Source organism: Marmota monax, unplaced genomic scaffold (assembly GCF_021218885.2).
Source record: "Marmota monax isolate L192 unplaced genomic scaffold, Marmota_monax_Labrador192_F-V1.1 WCK01_AAM20220418_F8-fsc00043, whole genome shotgun sequence".
Lineage (NCBI taxonomy): Eukaryota > Metazoa > Chordata > Mammalia > Rodentia > Sciuridae > Marmota > Marmota monax.
The window spans coordinates 14,368,525-14,392,930 of record NW_026691982.1 but is presented as its reverse complement, the minus strand read 5'-3'; the positions used below and the strand labels follow the sequence as shown (position 1 = coordinate 14,392,930).

At 40.8% G+C, this 24,406-nt stretch overlaps 1 protein-coding gene across 2 annotated transcripts in view; it reads right to left on the bottom strand.

Annotated features, from left to right (window-relative positions):
- Positions 1–1,015: 1,015 nt before the first annotated feature.
- Positions 1,016–24,406, bottom strand: part of Atp8a2 (ATPase phospholipid transporting 8A2) — a 638,978-nt gene continuing 615,587 nt past the window's right edge. For both annotated transcript variants that reach the window (XM_058580786.1, XM_046448077.2), the window contains exons 36-37: positions 14,323–14,417; positions 1,016–6,985 (exon numbers count right to left, since the gene is read on the bottom strand). In XM_058580786.1, the coding sequence (XP_058436769.1) occupies positions 6,888–6,985; positions 14,323–14,417 (193 nt within the window). In that variant the 3' untranslated portion in view covers positions 1,016–6,887. The remainder of the gene's footprint in view (positions 6,986–14,322; positions 14,418–24,406) is intronic.

The window sequence follows — 24,406 nt, the reverse complement described above, 5'->3', positions numbered from 1 at the left end:
CACCATGATGTGAGCTGCTTCCCTCTGCCACACACTCCACCATGATGTTCAGCTTCATCTTGAACCCTGAGAAATGGAGCCAGCCTTCTATGGACTAAGACCTCTGAAAATATAAGCCCTCAAATAAACTCTTCATCCTCTATAATTGTGCTGGTCAGCTCCTTTAGCCACAGCAGCAAAAAAAACTGGCTAAAAAAAATCCCCTATCAAAAATATTTGGAACCAGAAGTTTTTCAGATTTTTTTTTTTTCAAATTTTGGGATATTTGTATATACATAATGAGATATCTTGGGGAGGGGATCCAAGTCTGAACCCCAAATATATTTGTTTCATACATACCTTATACACATTGCCTCAGGGTAGTTTTATGCAATACTTTAAATGATTTTGTGCATGAAATAAAGTTTCATGGTGTGAAATTTTTCATTGGTGCCATCATGTCACCAATCAAAAATTTTGGATTCTTGAGCATTTGAATTTGGGATTTTTGGATTAGAGATATTACGTGCATTTATAGAGGACAAAGGTGTTATTTTTTTTCTTTAAAATAACATCAGGATGCGTATGTGGCTCAGTAATAGAGTGCTTGCCTAGTATGTGCAGGCTCTGGGGGTAGATGGATAAAATAACAATGTCATGATTTCATGCTTGATGGTAGAATTCGATCTGCCTCCATTTTGGTTTGCCCAGATGCTGAGATGAATCAGGAGGAGGGAAGTAATGGAGGGAAGAAGATTTTCTGTGGTCAATTCTTTCCTTTAAGTCACCACATTCAAACTGGACTTCCTGGGCCCTCTTGTGAAGAGGGCTGGCCTCTGATTCCTGTGCTCAAGTTCATCGGCAATTCAGACTCCCCTGTACTCCTGCCAGTGAACAGTGTCCCCTGCTCAGCAGTTCCTGAGCTCCATGAAGTCTGTATCTGCTGACAAAACCCTATGTTATAGTCCCAAGTCCCTAAGACTATAACTGCTTATTAGTGGAAAAGGAAATTCCAAAATAAAACATGGTCCAATCATTTACTTTAACAAAAGATTTATTTGAAACAGGTTTGTGCAGACATACACCAGTCAACAGGATTGATCAAAGCCACAAATCACTAAATTCTCCAAACACCTCTAAACATACAAGTAGATGCCCTTCATTTGTATTCACTCCAGGAGGGAACCCAGCTCCACTCAATGCGCTGCTGTAATTTAACAACCAGGGACATTAATAGGACGGCAAAACGGTTATACTTCTAGAGAGAGGGAACAAAAACCCCCACATAACATGGAAGCACTCACTGCTCTGCTGGGAGCCAATTAAATGTGCCCCCATAGCCCGCTTCCCTCTGTATAACCAGATTAAAACCTCCCAATCGCCAACAATATTTAAGCAATCTCAGCGCAGATGTGACAAGAGACAGGAGAACACATGGCTTTGCTCTCATGAGAAAGACCACAAAGATGTTGCATTCAAATGGCAATTCTGTGAGCTAGAGGAACGACGGTCCCACCCCTGCAGCTGTCCGTGCTGCCACACTGACCTGGACAGGGAGGCCTACACACAAGCATCCTGACACACCACTGGATTTGGCCATCACTGACAACATGGGAGAAGACACAGGAGAGGCAAGCAGAGGATTCAGTCCTTAATCCATTTTATTAATGAAAAAACAAACGTGTCTTTACTATTGCAAAAACTTTTTAATTTTTTTTTATTTGTGCTGCTGGGGATGGAACCCAGGGTCTTACTCATGCTAGGCAAGGCCTCTACCTCTGAGCTATGCCCTTAGCCCCAAAGCAATCTCTTTTTTGAAAAAAAAAATTGACACATAATAATTGTATATATTTAAGGGATATGGTGCAGGCTTCTAGTTGGAAGGAAAGAAACTCCATGACTGGCTAGGTTTTCTATTTTCTTATTGGTGGTTAGTGTTTCACCTGTATCCACATACCAAGCTTCTCAAGGAACACAAGTGGATCCAATCTTATGGCAAGTGGGTCCAGAACCTTCCGGTCTTTTTTGCTTTTGCAGGGAAGAGCTTACCTAAATAAGGCTTTTGATAAGCTCTCTTGACCCCTGTGTTTCCTGGGCAGGGTTATTTGGATAGTGCTATTATTTCAACTTTCTTCTATTTCTGCCATAAATCACAGCCACCTGACATTTTGTTCCTGACTTTTAAAACAAACAGGTCTCCTTTCTTTCTTTAGCCAGGTCAGAAGAAACGCCTATGGGCTAATCTCTGAGAGTGTTTTTCTTGGTCTGACGCCTGGGAGAGAGAGCAGAGTAGGTATCTCAAAAGCAGCTAGACCAAGAGATTGTCATTTGAAAGGGAGCCAGACTGGTGTGCAAAAAGAATCACCCTTTTGTCCCCCTCCATCGGGAAAGCCGAGGTGTTCATCTAAGGTTAATGGCTGTGGATCATACAGGGGGTGGGGTAACTGGTGAGCTGACCCCTCTTTTCTGCTTCCATTTGTTTGTAATGTCTGACCACTTAGATTTATGTTAGTTTCATACCCTTTTCTTCCCACTGAAGAAATCACTCATACCTAGCAAACTGACAGAGAACTTTGAATAAAGCACTGGTCAGAAGTTTGATATCCAGTGAGCTCATGTAAACTCACATAAGTGGAATGGAAATGTGTATTGCTGAACAACTTGAGATGCTGAGAAAAAAATGAATAAATGAAGGATACAATACATCAAATTGAATGTTCCTGGTAGTGTCATTGTGGGGGTTTTAGGCCCTCATTACTATGATCCATCAGAAACCCACCTAGCTGCTCTCCATGCCCTTCAAGGTGGGAAATGGCTAGCATGAGTTAATAATAACTACCTCGAACCAACGAAGAATCACCAACAAAGCCAACTGATGCACACTCTTTTTTGGAGGGGAGGAGGCTTTTAGCTCTCTCCATTGTTATCATGTTCACTAATTTAAACATTTGCATAAAGAAAGTATTTATGAGATGAGAGGGGATGCTGTCTTTTGATTTGACCTGATAAACTCAGGCCTTTGCCAAGTTATTGTTTCAGGTTCTGCTTAGCCGGTTTCCCTGCTCACATATTTTATGGATCCCAGGAGATGAAGGCTACATTTCAAATGCTGAAGCTAAATCACTCCTTGAATTACTTTGGGACAATGACCCTAGGCAGTAATTCAAACCCTGGCTGAAATATGCGTAGTCCTTTCACATGTTCAAAACTAAAGACTACCTTATCCTACAGCAAAGTCTTGCAAACATTCTATTTGACTTATGGTTCAAGATATAAATCCCTAGGAACATGGAGAGATGATATAAATTCTCACTCTTATGGTTATAAAAAGGTAGAGAGTCATTGTTATAACAAAAGGAGATTATAACTCCATTTGTACTCAGAAGCTGACCAGGACAATTTTTAAGAAAATTCAATTTTAAAGCCTATAATCTGTATGTCCATAGGCATTTTCAGACATTAGTTACCTAGACTCACTTTTCCCCCCATCATATACTGCTTCTTTAAATGTTATTACTGAGTTTCACTGTCAGATTCCTATAGCAGACCTGAATCCTTGCAAGGAAAAAGGAAATGTCAACAGAGTTCTCAGCCGAGCTCGGCTGAACCACAGATTCACTTTTTAGGACATTTCTCTAAAAATTTTCACAAAACACCATCGCCTTTCTCCAAAGGACAGGTTTTATATGATACTGATCCAAAAGAGTCATCACATTTTTGTTTTAGTGTATGCACATATACATAGGGAGATGGAAGAAAATAATACTGGTCAAGAAGTCTGGAATACTCTACACTGAGTCAGGACAGACATTAGCTACACTCCCCCAATTCTTACAAAGCCCACTCCATTAGCCATGCCAAGTGAATCCAGAATGCCAAGCAGAGTTAGGTGGTTCTTTCTGTTCTCCCCTTCCCTTTACAATGTGTTTTTTCTACAGCCACTGTTGCAAGTGTGTGCCCATGCAGTGGAACCAAGAACTCATTTTAGAGGATGGCTGGTCTCACTTGTTTGCAGAGTTAGCCAGAACGGGACATAGCCTCAAACAACACAGTCACTGGGTATAGCACTAGCCTAGGGGTTGGCCTGAGTGGGTTCTGCCAGCTCAGCCCAAGGCCCTATGTTGCTGACCAAGTTTGACCTACTAGTCTGAGAGTCACTTACTGTGTGGAGAGTGACAAGTCCCATGTGACATTTCCACTGAGCTGACAGGCAGCATATGCAACCTCGTCCAGCTCACTCGGCTCCCCGGAGAGGGGTTGTATGTAACACTCTGACCTCAATTTAAAGATAGGACAAATGACACAGCCCCTGAGTTGGCCCCAGCTAAATATTATACGTCACACCTCTTGACAGCTGCCTTGCCTAGAAACCCAATTTAGTCATTCGGCTGTAAGAAAGCTTAATCACACAGAGAATAAATAGAAAGGCATCCCTTCTAGAAATGTTTTCTTCCGTGTGCATACCTCATTATTGCAAAGATTGTTTAGTCTACTTCTCAAAAAAGGAGGAAATGCGACTTCAATCCCAGAAAATATGACTGTACTTTAATGTAAAAAAATTAAATAAAAACCCTCAAACCCTATAAACACAAACAAGACTTCAAGTTCAAGAAAGGGCTAAGTGTTTGACAAAAAATTGAATTTTAACTCAATCTTTCCAAATGGGTTTAGTTCCCAAATGAAACCAAATAGTGAAGATGCCTAATGAACATTGAATTCCAACTTTCCTTCCTTTTCTGTATTTCAGCTACCATCTTTTTGGGTGTGCAATAAAGATATACACCTGGTTCGTTGTGTTAATTGGAAGCCAATTTCCTGCTGTCGTTCCTGCAGGTCAGTCCTTGAAAAATTCAACTGGCTGGGTGCTCTAGTATTTAAAAATGTTTTGTTCACCTTAGGAAGTAAGGAATGGTAACTTTCTGAGCCTCCCCTGTTAAATGCATCTCGGTATTCTGGTCATCTCATAAAGGAGGATTAGTTTTCTTAATCAATGCAATTTATTCTGTTTTTTCAATGTTCGTGAGTTGTGAATGTTCCAGTAATAGTTAGAAAGAAAAGCGCATTATTGTTTTATTTTCTAGGTTAGTACAACCATCCCCAGAGGAACGGTGCCATTTTAACCAGTACTAGTTACCCAGAAGTATTTACCTTAAGCCATCCTAAAATCTGGTTTGGCAACCAAAGCAAAGAGGAGAGAGAGAACATGCCTCCAAGCCTGCCATTTGTTGAGGGCTCCCATATTCTTACACACATACTGGGTACATACATAGGTACCCAGGTCTCATGCCAATTCAGGATGTGGGACTGCAGTTGGGGAGTCAGTGACTGAGCCTTCCCTTCCTTGTCTTAGAATTCAGGGCACTATATTTAGGAAGGCCCCTGTGTCTAAAACTGATTGGATAAAAAAAGGAAATCATGGGCTAGGGATATAGCTCAGTGGGTAGAGTGCTTGCCTCACATGCACAAGGTCCTGGGTTCACTCCCTAGCACCACCACAACAAAAAAGGGAAATCATGTCAATATTTCAAATACAGGTATTTAATTGAAATGTTTGGAATTTGTAAAAATTAAACTGAATGGCAAGGTCATGCTTCAGCTCCCATACAGGGGAGGCTGATCCTGACAACTGTGGGGGCCTCAGGGTGTGACTCCAGAGTTCTGAAAAGATCTGGTGGATATGTCCACTGTGTCTGCCTCCAACATTAGTATGCCCTTCAGCACCTTCCGAGGACAGGTGGGGTCTCCCTCACTACTCTCCTTCACTGTCCTATACTACCCCTCTGGGTTTGTGAATTCTTTGATTCTACAGCTACAGAGTGAGAGGTGTGTTCCTTCACTGTACAGATGTCTTATAAACTCATTTGTTTCCCAACAGTGAGTCTAAAATGTGCTCTGAACTCTCAAGGAAACGAGCATTGATTCTAACTGAAGCAGTTGCCAAAGGCTTGGTGGTTGGAAATTGGGAAATGAGTGAGTACTCAGAGGCTGACCAGGGCAAGGGGTTTAACCATCGTTGTGATCTGTGGGATTCCCCCTTGTCAGGAAGAGGCAGATAGAAATCTAAGATATATTCAGAATAGCTGTGTTTTTGTTTAGTTATAGAACAAAAAGTCAGAACTGCAGTGGAACAAGGAAAATTACTGATTAGGGTCAGCTGCCCACCAGCTGCCATGCACCAAGCCCAGTGGCCAGCTATGCAGAAGGTCTGAGGATAAGGGACACCTGGACAGCAATAGTAGGCTCAGTCAGCTGGCACCTGGCAAGGGTGTAGAAGAGTCCATGGTACACTGACTGGTTCGTCCTGATGGGAATGTGGCTAAGAGGTTCAAATAAAGATTCTTAAATTTACCTCCCAGATATAGACATTTTATGATTTCATTGCAATCAAGAAGTTTATGCCAACTTCATACAAACAAAATAGGAATGAAAGCGGGTGAGCAACCTGCCTAAAGTGAAGTTTGCATGCTGCCCACGTTGGATGCAATCTGTGAGTTAACCAAACAGGAAGTAAGGGCGCCCTGTTCCAATTACCAAGATGGGTCTCTCACGCAACATAAAACTCCCTTCCCTTCCTCCCAGAACAACTAGTACTGATGTTTAAATATTGGTGGAACACAATGTTTTTAATTTCACACCTCACGGAGCACAGTTGAATGCTTTATAACAACGTAAACAGAAGTTAGGCCAAGCACTGCAGACAAATCGGGAGGGAAAAAAATGGCTTCCCCTGCGGTCTATACTCCAGGTTTGCGAGGGAATAAACAACTAACAAACTGGTTGGCTAAGGCCACAGAAATGTGTTTTCTGGTGATTTGGCTGCTGACGCCAGTCTCTTCTAACAAAGATGGGTTAACACTGGTGCAACAAACCACATCTCTTTCCTCGGATCAATCAGGAGAAGTTGTATCTTATTTCTTCCTCTGTTTCCTTTGGGTGGTATCATAAGAACGAACTATTTCTTCCTGAGTAACAGCTCCATGTTCTTCTTGAGAAAAGGCGTACCCATCTGAAAGAGAAGCATGCAGGAGGAAGTGGTTAGCAGGAGAACTGAGAGTGCTCCGGGTTTAAGAGAAGCTGCTTTTCTGAGGATTCCAGCTGAACTGGAATGCAACCTGTGGCTTCTTTAGCCTTGAATGGAGAGGACTGAGAAACCTGTGATTGTGAAGGGGACTCTGGGCAAGTAGACCTGTGGCAGCACAGTGCTGCTGATGCTGGGGTAGGAATGCCTCTTAGCAGGTAGGGTCTTAAGTCTGTATTCCGCTGCTATAATAAAGCAGACTGGGTAAATTATAAACAATAGGAATTTATTGTTTATAATTCATGGTTCTGGAGGCTGGGAAGTCTAAGATGGACAGGATGCAGCTGGTGAGGGTCATCTTATTGTGTTAGAATGTGACTGAATGGCAACCCACTCCTGAGATAACCAATAACCAAGTCCCTTGATGACAATATTAATCCATTCACGAGAGCTGAGTCCTCAAGATCTAATCACCTCGTAAAGGTTCCCCCCCCCTCTCTCTCTCCTCTCTCGAGATAGCATCCTGCTATGTTGCCTTGAATAGCAGGGCTCAAGTGATCCCCCTGCCTTAGCCTTCCAAGAAGCTGGGATGACCAGTACATGTGACCATGCCTGGTAGGTCCCATCTCTTAATGCCATCACAATGGTAATTAAATCCCAACACAAGTTTTGGGAGGGATATACAGTAGATGAACCAGAGCAGGTGGCTTTCCTATTCCTAAGGTGCTTCAGCTAAGCTCAGTGTGGGTAGCATAAACAGTGGGTCACTCTCCCACTACCCATCAAGAGATGCCTCCATCTACCTAATGCTGCAGGCTGCCTACTAATTTTATGAAGCTGTAAACATATCAGGAAACAGACACACTACACTAATAGGGAACTGTACTGATTTGTACTGGTAATAAGTAACTGATATGGGTTTATTTCTATGTAAATAAAATGAAAGAACCCATGATAAAATCAAGAGGAATTTAGTGATCGGACTCATCACGGACTCATCATATGGCCTCACTATGACTCATTCTCACAATCAGTTTACATGATAATAGTAAATAATCACCAACACTTTTTAAGTGTTATGTGTTCAAGACATCGATCTACATACCATTTGCATAATGCTCATTTGATCATCCCAGAAACCCTAAGAAATATGTAATTCTATTCTTACCACTTTTCAGCTGGGAAAGAGATTTTTGTGACCTGTCCAAAGTCACAGACCAGGTGAGTGGCAGAATAGGGAAGCAGGCCTGAGCAGTGTGCTGTGGGCTATACCCTCTTGCATCTACTGCTCTGAAAGAGGCTTGGTGTTCAGAAGCTTAAGTGGGTGTTTTGCTTTCAACTGGTCCTTCTCACAGAAAGTATCTGATACGATTCCTTCTGCATTAGCAACCATTCTGTGGCAGAGGGACAGAAATGTCCCTCAGCTCACATAGATATCCTGAAAAAAACAACAACAAAAAACACCATAGTCCAGAGCCTAACAATCATGAGAAACATCCATGCATGTCTACAATGGAAATGTTCACTTATTTTCATACTCCAAAAGGAGAAAAAGAAATCAGCATCAGCTCCTGGGTTGTTTGTTAATTTCCTCAGATGTTTAGCTCATAGAAGAAAGTTGCCAGGGCAAAAAGACATACCATAGACCATAGCAATGTTTCAGAGACCTTGTAAGGATGGAAAGGACAAGGAGGAAGGAGAAAATGCCCATTTTTTTTTTTTTTTTTGTGGTGCTGGGGATTGAACCCAGGGCCTTGTGCATTCGAGGCAAGCACTCTACCAACTGAGCTATAACCCCAGCCCTGCTGCCCCTGCAAGTTGTTTTTTTACTTCTCTGTGTGCCCATAAATCCAGAGTCCTTGTCCTTGGTCTGGCCTCCTAACTCTTCAGACGAGCATGCCTGCCAGTAGCGCAAAGGCTCCCAGGTGGGCCACCCAGGAGGCAAAGAGCTGGACTGCAGAGGTGGCCTGGGGATCAACTGAGGACACAGAGGCTAAGTAGCAGGGAGCAGGGCCTGGACCAGGAGTCTACAGGAGGAAGAGAAAAGGAGAATGAGTGGGCCACAGTGAAGGCAGACCCAGCCAAGTGAGGGTGAACGCAAAGGACAGAAAGGAATCCTCCACAGGGGACTTTTGTCTACTTGTTCACCACTATTTCTAACAAAGCAACACACACAAAAAATCCCACAAGCAGCCCTCAGATCAGTGTGAGCCCCTACATAGCTGGGCACAAGGCAGCATCTCTCTGAACTGGAAGCCAGCTGGAGCGGGAGGCTCTGCTTGTTCCATCCAGAGTCCACAGCCCTTGAACTTGCTTAGGGCACTCTCCACACAGGTGTCTTTGCTTTCTCATGGCTGGAGAGTCTTTGCCTGATCTGCTTCTGAGCCCTGATGGGCAAATGCTGCCTCTCAGGCCCATTCCCTTAAGAGCTTTTGGATTTTTACCAAGTCGAGAGTTCATCAGGAGGAAGAAACTGCCACTGCTGGCTTGGGAGGGGCTGCTCCCCACTTCCCGCCTCCCTCTGGCACAAGCCTGTCCTAAACCCTGCACAAGGTGTTCTTTGTGAAGCATTCTTGGTGTAGTCCAAGAGGACACGCCTTTCCCTGGGATGTTTCAAAGCAAAATCTAGCCAGTAACAGTGTCCCCTGGTAACAAGACTGTGTACTGTGGTCTACTTGGCAACTTCCATTCTCTGGTCTTTTAAAAATCAACATTTCTAATAAACGGCTGATGTGTCCCTGAGGGGCCGTGTGGCAGCTGTCCCTGGATGGGATGTGCCATGGAATGGCAATTCGGGCTCCAAATGTGGCTGTAGCCATGCTCCACTGCCAGGAGAGGCTCTCAGTCTGACCAAGGTTGTTCCGACCACCAACCAGTCTCCTCCTGTAATTCTAAACGCTCTTTATAAACACTTCCGTGGCAGGCAGGGGACTACTGAGATCCCCACCCTGATGACAGCTTTGTCCACTCTGCTTTCATCTCGGACCCAGGAAGCCCAAGAAGCTGATGTATTTATTGGGTCCTACTAGGTGTCTAGTCCTTGCTTGGCAATCTTGGACTTTTTAGGTTTTCTGGTCTTGGTTTACTTTTCTGTAAAATAAATGATGTAGGCCAATGAAGGCTGAGTTCTCTCACAGCTCCAGCCTTCTGTATGAATTCCAGGATACTTCCTTGGATAACTATACCCAGGAGGCAGAATCTTCTCCCTGTTCAGTACTGATTTATACTCTCCATCAGTGGGGAGGCTTCTCGATCCAAGTCAGAGAGGAAAGGAGTCTCTCTCAACAGTGGGTCCAGTTAGAATAATTGCTTCCTATTCTCTTTTTTTTTTTTTTTGGGGGGGGATCTGTCTGTATTTACTTTCTTTTGTGTGTGGTGGTGGGGGACTGGGGGGGGCAGGAAATGAAGGGTAATTGTTGAGACTTTAAAAATAAATACTGGGGTTGTCCTTTTGGGAAAGGTAGTTGTCTTTTGAGATTCTCTACTCCTTGTGTATGGAAGGAGCAAAAGCTTTGTCATTCATTTATCCTGTTTTTCATTCACATCAGGTCTTGCCTAGTGGGCACCCAACTCTGGGAGTTTCTTTGGCTCATGGCTGTTATGACTTGCTCAACTGACATTAGTACCACAGCCACGTGGGCCTGCTGTGGGTTGGCTGGGGGCTGACTTAGCCACGCTGGGGTGGGAAGGATTTCTAGATTTCCCTCCAAAGAAGCAGGCCGATAGAAATGCCTTATCCTGCTGTAGAACTCTTTTCCCGGGGTGAGCAGAGCACCCAAGGGTCACTGTCAAATGCTCCTCCCCTCAGTTCTCATTGGCTGTGATCTAACATCATGTTCCAGAATGCTGTGGACTGAGACTTTCTTATTATTAATCTCAACTAAGACTTAAAGAGAACTCAGAAATTCAAGAATGAATGAAGGATCAGGCAGAATCCTGCGGGCCAGTGATCCCAGTGACTTGGGAGGCTGAGGTAGGAGAATGGCAAGTTCGAGGCCAGCCTGGGCAACTTATATTTAGAGAGAAATAAAATAAAATATAGGAAAAGAGCTGGGAATGTAGATCAATGGTAGAGCACTGGCCTGGTGTGCCTGAGACCATGGCTTCCATTCCCAGCACGGAGGGTGTGGGGTAGGCGGGTAGAGGGAGGATGGTCTGACAGTTTAACCCTAGGAAGTGGGTGGATCCTCCCTGGCTCAGGTAAAATATTCTACTTTTAGAAACTGGGACTGGTGAATGTTGAAGTTGTAGTGGGCGAAGTTTTAATGGAACAACAGGCCCTAGAAGTACTCACCTGCCTCCACCTGCCCAGCCTGTACCTATAGCCTGACAAAGATGCATGATCTGCTCAGCAGGTTCTGCCTAATGAGTATGTAACTAGGAGCTCAGAGGAAGCCCTCAGCAATTTGCATTTCCCACTTTCATTTGTCTTTCAGGAAGGCCTGACAGCTGGAAAATCCTGAAGTGGCCCTGGAGGAAGCACTCCACTCACCCAACTTGTGAACTTTCCCTAGCTGGCTTCCTAATTCATCTATTCCTAAATATCAACCTCCACCAGAATTCGGGGAGGGGGTGGGGAGGTGGAAGAAAATGGGGAGAGGGTAAATTTCTTAGTTGTTTGTCTTGTCCAGGTAGAACATTTGATGAAGTTCATAAAAATCATGTTTTTTTTTTCTTTTCATTTATTTTGGAATAAGATTTCCCTTAAGTAGCATTCCTTGAAATCAGAGATCTGATAGCTCCTTAATGAAAGTAGCAGTTTCCTGTCTAGACAAAGATTCCTAACAGCCATAGAAGTGGGAAGACCACAGGGATGATAGACTATGTAGGAAACACTTGATCTCAGTTGTAAATATTGTTCATTGGTGGTTGGAAGGCACTATATTAGTCTGGTTTTTCTTGTTCTTATAATGAAATACCTGATTGCTGTGAACATTAGAAAGATAAGAGGTTTATTTTGGCTTATAGTTCTAGAGGTGCAAGGTTGAGGGGCCTCATCTGGTGATGGCCTTCTTGCTAGCAGAGTTTCAAGGTAGCAGACAGCATCACATGACAGGAGATAGGAAGCACATGGGGGTCTCTTCTCATCTGTCTTCTTGTAAAGTCATTGGGATTCAGTCATGGCAGCTCCACCCTGAGGACCTTATCTAATCCCAATCAACTCCCAAAGACTCCATGTCTAAATACACAGTTGGATTAAATTTCTATCATCGTAATACCTCACAGCGGGGATTAAATTTCAACACATAAACCTTGGGGGATATGTTCAAACCAGACCACATGGTCAAATCCAGATCACAGCAGAAACTAAAAATACTACCAAGTTAAAGTCTTCCAGTTTCCTAAGGAGACTGAGGCCGAAACAGCAGATGGACACATGCAGGGGGACAGTCCATTGTTCTGACTACTCAATGGTCCTCTCTCAGTATTAATGACAGAGTGTCTTAAATTGTCTAAGAGGCCTTCGTATTAGTCATCAAGTATTTTTAAAATGTGGTACGATACTAGAAACTGACTTATTTCTTATATTTGTTCAGTAGATTTTTTTTTTTTTTTTGCCTTCAAAATGTTGACTTAAGAAAATCATTTAGACTGTTTAAGGCTCTCCGCTTGGTCTTTGATTGCAACACACAAACACACACACACATTGTATATGTCCTTTCTTGCTTTTCTGCACAGAACCCAGGTTTTTGTGCTTGCTAGGTAACCATCCAACCATACCCCTAATCCTGCAAATGTTTTTTTCCCTATGGTTACTTTGAGGCATTTACTAGAGGAGCAGAGTGGCTCTGTAGCATGAACACTGTGGTTTAGGGAATTTGTATGTGTTTTCTCTGTGTATGGCATACAGAAGATACTTCACACTGAGAAGATGCATAAGGCTGCATGTATATTATTATAATTTTATTTTCTTTCCCAGAGAAGAAATTTAGAGAAATATGTAAGTTGCCCACAGTTTCTCAGCTAATGGCATCAGCATCATCATTGTCATCATTACAGTCATACCTAACTCTCTATAGTCCAGCACAGCACTAGGCATTTATGTATATGATCTCAAACAATCTTCTTGATCACCCAGCCAGGTTTTCCTATTATCCTCATCTTATAGATGCAGAAATTTTTCTTGCTCAAGGTCACAGAAAAATGGAAGAGCAGGGAAAGGAACCCAGATAGCCGAACTCAGTGGGGGTGCACTCCTTGGAAGATCCCATCAAACCTCTGAACTTGACCTCTCTCAGTCAGAGACCAGTGGCTGTGACCTATATCCCACAGGGCCTCACTGGGCCACTACTCTCCTGATTTGAGCTTGCTTTGTGCTCTCAGGGCTGGTGCCTAACCCTTGGCATGGAGGGACATTCATAGACAGGTCAGGCCCCTATATCTCATAGGGATATTCCACATGGAGAAGAGGAGAGAGGGAGTGGATTACTCCAAGGTGGCCATGTGCTGCGCCTCACCTTCCCTTTCCATTGAGAAGGCCTGGGAATCCCTGTGGTCAGGTGGAGTGCAACTGAACCCCACACAAATCCATGGACACCTGGGCTGTTTTCAGTGTTTCACAAGGTGTTCTTTTTTACCAGATGCTTCCTTCTAAACTTTTCAGGGAGGGACAGGAAGCAGGGAGTGGGGTCTGGGATAAAGACATGACCTGTGCTCAATTAGAAGAGAGGGGAGGTGGGCTGGAAAAGGAAGCAGGATCTCTAGAGGCACAGGCTGGTCCCCAGACCCCTGGCGAAGGCAGTCTGGGCTCTCTCGCTGGCAGCTGAATGGGTGCATTGCTAAAAAGAAGCCGAGGAGCTCTCCTAAGAGGTCCAAAATAAGTTGTGTGTGTGTGTGTGTGTGTGTGTGTGTTGGGGAGGGGGGTCAATCACAGCTCACTCTCTACTCCTCTGGGTCTGGGGGTGATGGGGGGTATGGCAATCTTAGACATGGGTCAGTCTTCATGGGAAAAGAAGAGATTCCTCCCGCCCAATTGTTATCATTACAATTATTACACCAAAAAGCAAAGCAATCCATATTGCTATCAGTGAAGGCAGTAATTGAACACTAATATCACTTCAATTTTTAAAAATTCTCTTTGGAGGCTGACAGAAGGATCTTCACCTTAGCAGGATTTTAGGTTTAAGGTTTTTGTCATTCAGGCAATTGATTGGGTTTGAGGGAATTCCCAACATTCAAGCTTGTATTTGCCTTGGGGCCAAATATGTGCACTTCTAAAGCACACCTTTGGCTGATTAGCACTACTTGGAGTTCCTGCAGCTTGCTGCCCTCCTGGCTCTACCCAGGTCCCGGTTGCCCTGTCTAGGATGACAGCATGTACTCACGTGAGACACATTGCTGGTTCACAGAGCCACCAAGGAAGAGGGTTGGGGGTGTCTTCCTGCCGAGCCTCTTTATCAGGCGGTCACGCTCATTCATTCTGCAGGGAAAGCAAACACAGTCAGGATCCAGGTCAGCTCAACACGTTTCCAAGGGAGTCGGTGAGGTGAATAACTTCAGGCTGTAAGATCAGACAGATTGACTGGGGTGGCAGAAAGCCTCCCACATCAAGGAAAAGGTTCAGTTTCCCAAGCTGCCCGGTTATTTACAGTAGATGCTATCTAGGCATGTTGAGTGCACTGCTCCCTCTTTTAAGTCCCGTTGGCCTCCAGAGCCTCCCTCTTCACTTAGGGGTGCTTACAAGTGCCCTTTTCATTCCAGGCCTGATGTGTTTCCACAGTAAAGTCCTAACGCTTCACCCCCACCTGCACTCACCTTCCCTTTCTGAAGCCCAGGCATCTGCAGGAAGAGAGCGCTCCCATGCCACAGGGCTCCAGGCAGAGGCGGCGGCTTCTTGCTGCATAGCCCCAATGCTTAGTTTGAACCACAATGAAAAATCTATATGAGTTTTCTTCTAAAAGTCACGAATTAGGAACTCTCCCTGCCATTCCTGAATATTCCCTCCAAGGTGCCACTGCTGTGAAGAAATATGGAACTTTCCCAGAGATTGGCTATTATTTACAGCAGCCTCAACCCAACACTGTGTTTCACTTTCCACAGTTTCAGGTATGTGGTCAACCACAATGGAAACATTTAAATGGAGAATTCTGGAAATAGACAATTCATAGGTTTCAAATTGGGTACATTCTGAGCACATCATTCATCTCCCTTCCTCTCACCATTTATATTATCTCACATCACAAGAAGGATGAATATAGTGCAGTAAGACTTTGAGAGGGAGCATGTTCATACAGCTTTGATGACAGTTTATAATTTTCACATACTTAGATGTGGTATGCAGTCTCCATACACCAAGGCCTGCAAATGTCAGGTGTGGGTCTGGCTGTGATAACTAGTTCAGAATTGGGGGTGCTGGGGCTGGAATCCAGGCTCTTGTGCATACTAAGCATGTGCTATACCACTGAGCCATACCCTTAGCCCATTACTTCAGGCTTTATTGAAATAATAAAATCTCAAATATAAAGTGCCCTTATACTCCTCCCTGGTCCTATTCTTCTTGCTACTATAAGAAAATTTGGAAATAACCTTGCTGTCCATATTTTATTTGCACCATATATATATATTTATAATTAATAGACAATTATAAAATATCCAAGTGGTATCATTTATATCATACTTGCTTTTTAGCATGCTTTTCTTTGCTCTTTTCTCTCCTTCCTTATTTATTTACTTATTTTTTTGCCTACTGGTTTAGAGGCATTTTATTAATTTGAGTGATCACTCTTAGATTTAAACTAGATTTTAAACTCCAATATTTGACAAAGTCAAAAGTCAGAAAATAATAACTGGCTTCTGGGATGGTGCAAAGGCTTTAGAACATCCAATTCTGATTTTTCCTGACTGTGTTCAGCCCTGAAGCTAACTTAATTTGATTGACATTTTTTTCAAGTAATCTGTATTTTCCTCCTGGTCGCTTTTACGCTTTTACGACGATTCTGTTTGTCTTTGATGTTCTGTGGTTTCAAACAACACTTAGTGTGACTAGGATAAGTTTCTTTTTATTTCCTGCTAAGCTCCTTGGGTCTTCAGATTTGTTTATCTTCATGAAAAAACTGTGAATTCTGCTTCCATTCTCTATTTTTTCTTGTCCTGAAGTTCCTAACACACACACACACACACACACACACACAAAATGTGTTAGGTATGTGTACATGTACACACATATATAATTTTATTTTCCACATTGGTAAATTTCACCACGCTTTCCATTTCTTTACTCCTTTCAGCTTTTTCTAATCTACTTTGAAATTGTCCAATGTGCTTTAACTTCAATTACTTCATTTTTCATGCCTAAACTATATCAGTACAAAACAAACAAATTGATAAATTAGACTTAATTAAAATTAAAATCTTCTAAAATGGGTGAAGTGATACACACTTGAAGTCCAGGTGCTTGGGAGACTGAGGTAGGAGGGTCACCTGAGCCCAGGAAATTGAGGTCAGCCTGGGCAATACAGTGAGGCCTGACCCTCAAAGAACAAATAAAAATTGAAATAAAAATAAACACTTTTGATCTTCAAAGGAGATGATCAACAAAGTGAAAAGATAACCACAAAAGGGGGAAAACGCAGATCTACTGATCATATTTGATTCAGTTCTCATATGCAGAATGTATAAGTAATTGCAACTCAACAGCAAAAAGATAAACAATCCAGAAAGAAAGAATATACAAAAAGATGGATAGACAGAATTAATCAATTGTTAATCCAGTTTAAAAATGGGCAAAAGATTTGAATAAACATTTATGCAAAGAAGATACACAATGGCCAATAAGTACTGAAAAAGATGCTCAACATCATTAATCACTAGGGAAATGAATGTCAAGACCACGGTGACCCAGCATTTCATACTTACTAAGAAGACTATAAAACACAACAAGCAAATAAAACCAAAAAATTTTTTTTAAATTGTTGAATATCTCAAAAACACACAAAAACTTAGGAATAATTCTAATCAAGGATCTACAATGAAAAATATAGAACACCCAAGAAAGAAAGAATACACAAGAAGATGGATAGACAGAATTAATATTGTCAAGATGGCCATACTACTAAAAGTAAAATACAGATTCAATGTAATTCAAAATACCAATGATGTTCTTTACAGAACTAAGAAAAAAAAAAAACAGTTCTAAAATTCATTTGGAAGAGTAAAAGACCCAGAATAGCTGAAGCATTCATAAGCCAAAAAAGCAATGCTGAAGGCATCACAAAGCCTGACTTCAAATTATACAACAGAAGTATAGCAACAAAACCTGCATGGTACTGGCATAAAAGTAGATACATAGACCAATGGAACAGAATAGAAGACACAGAGACAAACCCATATAGATACAGTCATCCGATCCTTGACAAAGGGCCAAAAAAGATACATGGGGGAAAAGATAGCCTTTTGAAACAAATGATGCTGCTAAAACTGATTATCCTTATGTGGAAGGATGAAACCAAACTCTTATCTCTCTCTCACCTGCACAAAAATTAACCCAAATGGATCAAAGATCTAAGAATTAGACCAGAAATTAGCAACTTCTAGAAGAAAATGTAGGGTCAACATTCCAACATGTAGGCATAGGCACTGACTTTTTCAATAGGACCCCTAAAGCTTAGAAAATAATGACATGAAATAATAAATCAGATGGCATCAAATTAAAAAGCTTCTGCACAGCAAAGGAAAAAAATAAGAATTTAAAGAGGGAACCTACAGAATGGGAGAAAATCTTTGCTAGCTACTATTTTGATAGAGGATTAATATCCAGAAAATGAAAAGAACTCAAAAAACTGAACACCAACCCCCTCCCAATTAACCCAAGTAATACATGGGCAAATGAACTAAATAGACACTTCTCAAAAGAAGAAATACAAATGTCCAACATATATATGAAAGAATGTTCAGTATCGTTAGCAGTTAAGATTTCATCTCATTCCAGTCAAAATGGCATCCATCAAGAATACAAACAATAATAAATATTGGAGAGGATTTTGAGAAAAAGGAACACTTCTACATTTTTGTTGGGATTATAATTTAGTACAACCACTGTGGAAATCAGTATGCAGGTTCCTCAAAAGACAAGGCATGGAACCACCATATGACCCAGCTATTCCACTCCTCAGTATTTATCCTAAAGAATTAAAGTCATCATACTCTAGCAATACATGTATACTTATGTTTACAGCAGCACAATTCACAATAGCCAAACTGTGGAAGCAGCCTAGGTGTCCATAAACAGATGGAAGGTTAAAGAAAATGTGGTATATATACACAATGGAGTTTCATTCAGCCATAAAGAAAAATGAAATAATGCCATTTTCAGAAAAATGGATGGACCTTAACACCATTGTGTTAAGTGAAATAAGCCAATATTGAAGAGTCACATGTTTTCTCTCATGTGCTAGATGGGGAGAAAAGGAAAGGATGGTGTGAGGGGGATCTCATGAAAATTAAAGGAGGATCAGTAGAGCAGAGGAAACAGATGGGGGATGAAGGGGGGCGGGGAAAGGGGAAACACTGGAGAACGACATAGGCCAAATGACATTGTCACATTGTGTGCATGTACAAATGTGTAACAACAAATCCCACCACTATGTACAACTATAATGTGCTAATTAAAAAATATGGGGGAAATTTTTTAAATTGTTGAAAAGGATGTGGAAAAGCTGGAACTCTCTCACATCACTGGGACTATAAAATGGTGCAGCCCTTGCTTCTCAAAAGGTTAAATACAAAATTCTCATACTATCCAAAAGTTCAGCTCCTGAATAAATCCCCAAAATGATAAAAAGGGACTCTGATGGATACTTTTATACCATATTCATAGCAGCATTATTCACAGGAGTCAAAAAAGTGGAAACAACTCAAATGCCCATCAATTGATCAATGCTGACAATGATGCTATCTTTATAGTTTATCTCTCCAGTGGTGGGAGCTGTGGGAATTAGAGTGCTTTTGAAAACATTTTTTTCTATGCTGGCATAAGCAGATGTGCTAGCTGGGATCTACCATATTCATAGAAGCATTATTCACAGGAGTCAAAAAACATGGAAACAACTCAAATACCCATCAACTGATCAATGTATAAACAAAATATGGCCTACCCATACCATGGAATATTAATCAGTCATATGAAGGAATTCAGTAGATACATACTGCATCATGAATAAGTTTTGAAAGCATTATAACCAACCCCAAAGGCCATACATAATTATATGAAATGTTCAGAAAGGGCAAATATGTAGACGGAAAGCAGACTGGTGGTTGCCAGAGGCTGCAGAGCAGAGAGTAGGTGGAGAGAGAGGGGAGGAACTGCTTAAAGATTATGGAATTCCCTTTTGGGGAAATGAAAATGTTCTGAAACTAGACAGTAGGGATAGTTTTACAACACTGTGAATGTACTAAATACCATTGAACTGTACACTTTAAAAATGATAAACTTTATGTTATGTGAATTTTCCCACAATTTAAAAAAAAATTCAATTAAAAAGAAAGGAGAAGGTAAGTTTAGGTAAATTTCCTCCCACCACCTGAACTGCTGACAATGATGCCATCTTCATAGTTTATTTCTCTAGTGGTGGGAGCTGCTGGAATTAAAGTGCTTTTGAAAACATTTTTTCCTACGCTGGCATAAGCAGGTATGCTAGCTGGGATCTACCGACATGAAAAGGTGTTATGTAAACACAAATTCACCAGAGGTACATGCAGTCTTGGTGCCTCCCCAATAATGATGGTGAAACCTAATCTAACACAAGTCCTTATAAACAGGCTCTTTTTAGAAGCTGACATACCCTAGAGAAGGTGTTATATTCCTGTCCTGAAAAATGAGCAGTCTCAGGAAGGAGCAGAGAGCTGAGAAGGGTTATGTTGGGGAAAAATAAACTCTTACGTCCACATTTCTGTTAGGAAGCTATTCCTGCAAAACTCACACATGCCTAACTGCCGAAGAGCAGGAGGGTGGAGATCTAGCCAGAGTTTTAGATGTCAGCAGTTCCTACAGCTGATAGGAATCACAGCAGACACTGCAGCAAAATCACAACCAAATAAGTATTTTTAGAAACTCATTTTAAAATTAGTTGCTGGGTAGTTTTGAAAACATAGAGGTGGACTGGGGGTGTAGCTCAGTGGTATAGTGTTTGCGTCAAATATATAAGGTCCTGTGTTTGATCCCTTGCATAATAAAATAAAATAACTGCAACAAAGCATAGATGTGACCAGACCCTCAAGAACAAAGCTTGCCCAAATTTCCCTTGCTTTAGTTTAAGGCAAAACATCTACCAGTCCTTGAGGATGCTGAAATTCTAAACTGCTTTTAAGTAACCGATGTGATTCTGCAATCTGTATTTGGGGTAAAATTGGGAGTTCATAACCAACTTGAATCTAATGTATGAAATATGATATGTCAAGAGCTTTATAATGTTTTGAACAACCAATAAAAAAAATTAAAAAAAAAAAAAAAGGATCCTTACAGAATGACATTTCGTAGCCTCAACTGGTAACTTGTTTACTCATAACAATTTGAACATTAGGAAATGAGAACCTTTTGGACTCAAGGATATCCTGGACCTCTCCAGGCCTCTATAGAATCAAAAGCCTTCCCTTAGTTAAACACATTTAAGTAATGGGGGAATAACAAAAATAACGCAAATAGGCTTTCCAGCCTAAGATTCTAATAAGGCAAGGGTTATATCTATTTATATACCCTGGAGCTAGGAGCCCTTCAGAAATTCCATTCTAATAGATGGTAGAAATTATTCTCCTTCCCTCTTTCTGCCAATCCATATACATCCCATTTTTAAAACCTGACTTCCCGACTTTTCATTTGTTCAGCATTTATGCAGCCCCTATTGTGTGTGAGACCCAGCATGGGAAACAGAGTCACCCAAGATACAGTCTCAGACCTCATGTGGCTCAGTTTCTGAGGAACCTTGCTATGTAGATAAATATCATGATGAAAGGTGATGCATGCCCTCGTAGAGATTATGTCAGGCTCAACAGTTGTGGAATGGAGCAAAGAACTCAAAGAAAGTTCTGGAAGGCTTCCAGAGGAATTAACTTTGAAGCTACATCTTGAAAAATGCATGGATCAGTTCATTGCTGGAGGAAGAACAGGTTTTGTGGGAACGAGTCCAGTTTCAGAGGCCTTCGAGTGGCCTCGGAGGCATTCAGGAGCCCATGGGACAATGGCATCTGAGTTGGGCATGTCATGTTGGGACTGCTGAACTTGCAGACAGCCATGAAGAGCAAGCAGAGAGAGGAGGAGGTACCATGCCACCTGATTCCCGAGAAACACCAACATACCATCTGTTTGCTCAGCTACGGGGCTCATTCTCTCAGCCTGGACAGAAGTCCTACGCTCTCTCAGCATTTTTCACAATACCTACCTGGGGCTGAGAACAGCAGACATGGTTAAATATGTAAAAATTGCATTGTGGTGCTTCATATTTACTGATTTGTGCTGTGACTCCTTATGCTCTTCTGATGGGTGTCCACAGCGCAATGCCATCATCTTTGTGTCTGTCCTCGGTGCCCAGCACTGAGCTGACACAGCTGAGCTAAGTGGCTAAGATAAATTCTTCTGTATTATTTTTTAAAAATGACAGAGGGGAGAAGACTTCATTCCAAACTCTAGAAGATACCTTGAGTGTCTGCCTTTGTAGAGCTAGAACACTAACTTTCTTAAGAATTCAGATTACATAGACCAGTCAGGGGCCAGCATGGTTGAGGACACAAAAAGGGTTCAAGGTAAACTCACCTTCATATAAATCCCATTCCAAAAACAACAATAACAACAAACAAAACAAACAAACAACAACAACAACAAAAAAAATACAGTCCTTCCTGGACTACCAGAATTGGGATCAGGATATGAGTAAAGCGTTGTTTTCCTTCTAAGTTAAGGATTTGGACAACAGGGAAAGGAGGATGATTTGGGATGTTGGAAGTAATTTCACTCTTTTACAGTGTAGTTTGGGTGATTTTCTGTCAAAAAAAAAAAAGTTTATCCAAGAAGTTGTACCAAATGCCTAGGCAAAAAATCTGCAAGGGGAAATAACAGATTTGCAGCCTCAAAATAGATGGTATCTCTCCGCAGTGGCCTCTGGTGAGAGCTCAGAACAGCCTGTGAAGCCCAACAAAAAAGGGACACTCACAAACTTTCAAAGCAAAACAGACACATGCAATCCTTTTCTATTGTGTCTAATAGCTGAAATGGTAACTTAAATAAACCAGTGAGGCTGGGAAGAAAGTTTAAAAAGAAATATAAACTACCACTTGCAATCACACTGTCCTTTTGCCTTAAACATCAACCTAGGTAAAACTGATAAAAATGACTATTATAAATTAAGTGCTATCTTATCATCTACCATTGATTTGGAAAAGTAACAAAGCCCAAATCTAAAAATTCCCACCCAGAAAGGCTTCTGCGTCCATAAAGATGGAAGAGACATACTCTTCCTACTCTTTCAGCTGACAACCCTGGACATTTTATGTAAAACACACAAGAAGCTGTGACAAAAATGTTTCAATAAGCAATTATGGACACACTTAAAACAAATAAAGAAAATAAGTAATAAATGCAGGGACTTGTCATTTTCAAGCATTATAAGACTCAACATTGTAAATATATTAATTCTCCCCCAAATTAATCTAGTTTAGGCTTACTGCAATTGCTATTAAAACCCCAGAAACATTTTTATAGCTATAGATGAGATTTATCCTTAAAAAATATGGAAAGGCAAAGGAATAATTAGTAAAACCATTCTGGAAAAGAATAGTACAATGGAGGAATCAGTCTATCTGATTTAAAGACTTATTATATTACTATAGCATTAGTGGAGGAATAAACACATAGGTTAATGGAAAGAAATAAAGAATCCAGAAACAGACACAAACATTCCCATCTAATTTTTTTTTGTTTGTTTTTCTCTTCTTTTTTCAGTGCTAGGGATTGAACCCAAGGCCTTATGCAAGCTTAGCAAATAATCTACCATTAAGCTATACCCTGGCCCTTTGTCTAATTTTTGACAAAAAAGCAAAATAATTCAAAGGAAGAAAACTTTTCAACAAATGAAACTACAAGAAATTTACACATATAGGCAAAAAAACTAAACAATCAATAACAAAAAAATCTGTAAGTCTCATATCTTATGCAAATGTTAACATGGATCACAGAATTGAAAATAAAATATAAAACTACAGAACTTTTAAGGAAGAAAAATAACAGAATATTTTTGTGATCTAACGTTATATAATGAGCTCTTAGACTTAACACCAGAAGCAAAACTCATAAAGAAATATGGATAATTTGGACTTCACTAAAATTAGAAACTTTTCTTTTGAGAAAGATCCTATTTTGAGGTCAAAAAGGACAAGCTATAGGGTGGTAGAAAACATTTGTAAATCACATATATGACAGAGGACTAATATCTAATCAATATCTATATCTAGATATATAAAGACTCTTGAAACTCAACACAATACAAAATAAAGATTCCAGTTAGAAAATGATTAAATGACATGAGGAGACATTTTGCCAGAGAGAAAAAAAAATATATATCAAAAAAACACATGAAAAGATGTTCAATATCATGAGCCCTTAGGGAAATGTAAATTAAAATCACAATGTGAGATCACTAACCACTTGTTTTAAAAATTAACAACAGAATGCTAGCAAGAAACTGGTTCACTCCTATATCACCAGTGGGAATATAACATGGTATAGCCACTCTAAAAAGCGCTTGTCAATTTCTTTGAAATCAAATATACTACAACCTTGTGAAAATGTTAAAAACCATTGAATGATACATTTTAAGATGGTGAAGTTTGTGTTAAAATTATACCTCAAAAAAAAGAAAAAAAAAAACAAAACAGATAAACTAGAGCTAATACATAGCTCAAATTGCCAACCCACAGAATCATGAACTAATTAGATGGTTGTTATTAAAAATAAAAATTATGTAACTACCAGCTAACGTAATCTTGGACATCTATTTCAGAGAAATTAGACAATGTTTTCTCAAAAATATGTAAACAAGTATTTATAAGAGCTTTATAATAGCCCCAAACCAGAAACTCAAACATCTTTCACCAGGTGACTGGTTGAACAACGTGTATTAAATCCACAGCACGGAACACTACTCTGTAGTAAAGAGGGAAGAAATTAGCAATTTATTTAACAACATGGGTGAAGCTCTGGAGAATAATGCTGAGTGAAAAAAGTCACTCAAAAAGGTTATATATTATATGATTCCATTCATATACCATCCTTGAAATGACAAAATTATAAAAATAGAGAAGAGATTAATGGTTGCCTGGAATTAAGGAGATAGTTATGAAAGAACAATCTGAGGGGATCCTTTTGGTGTTGGAAATGTGTTTGCCTGGTGTATTAGTCATTTTTCTGTTGCTGTGACAAAATGC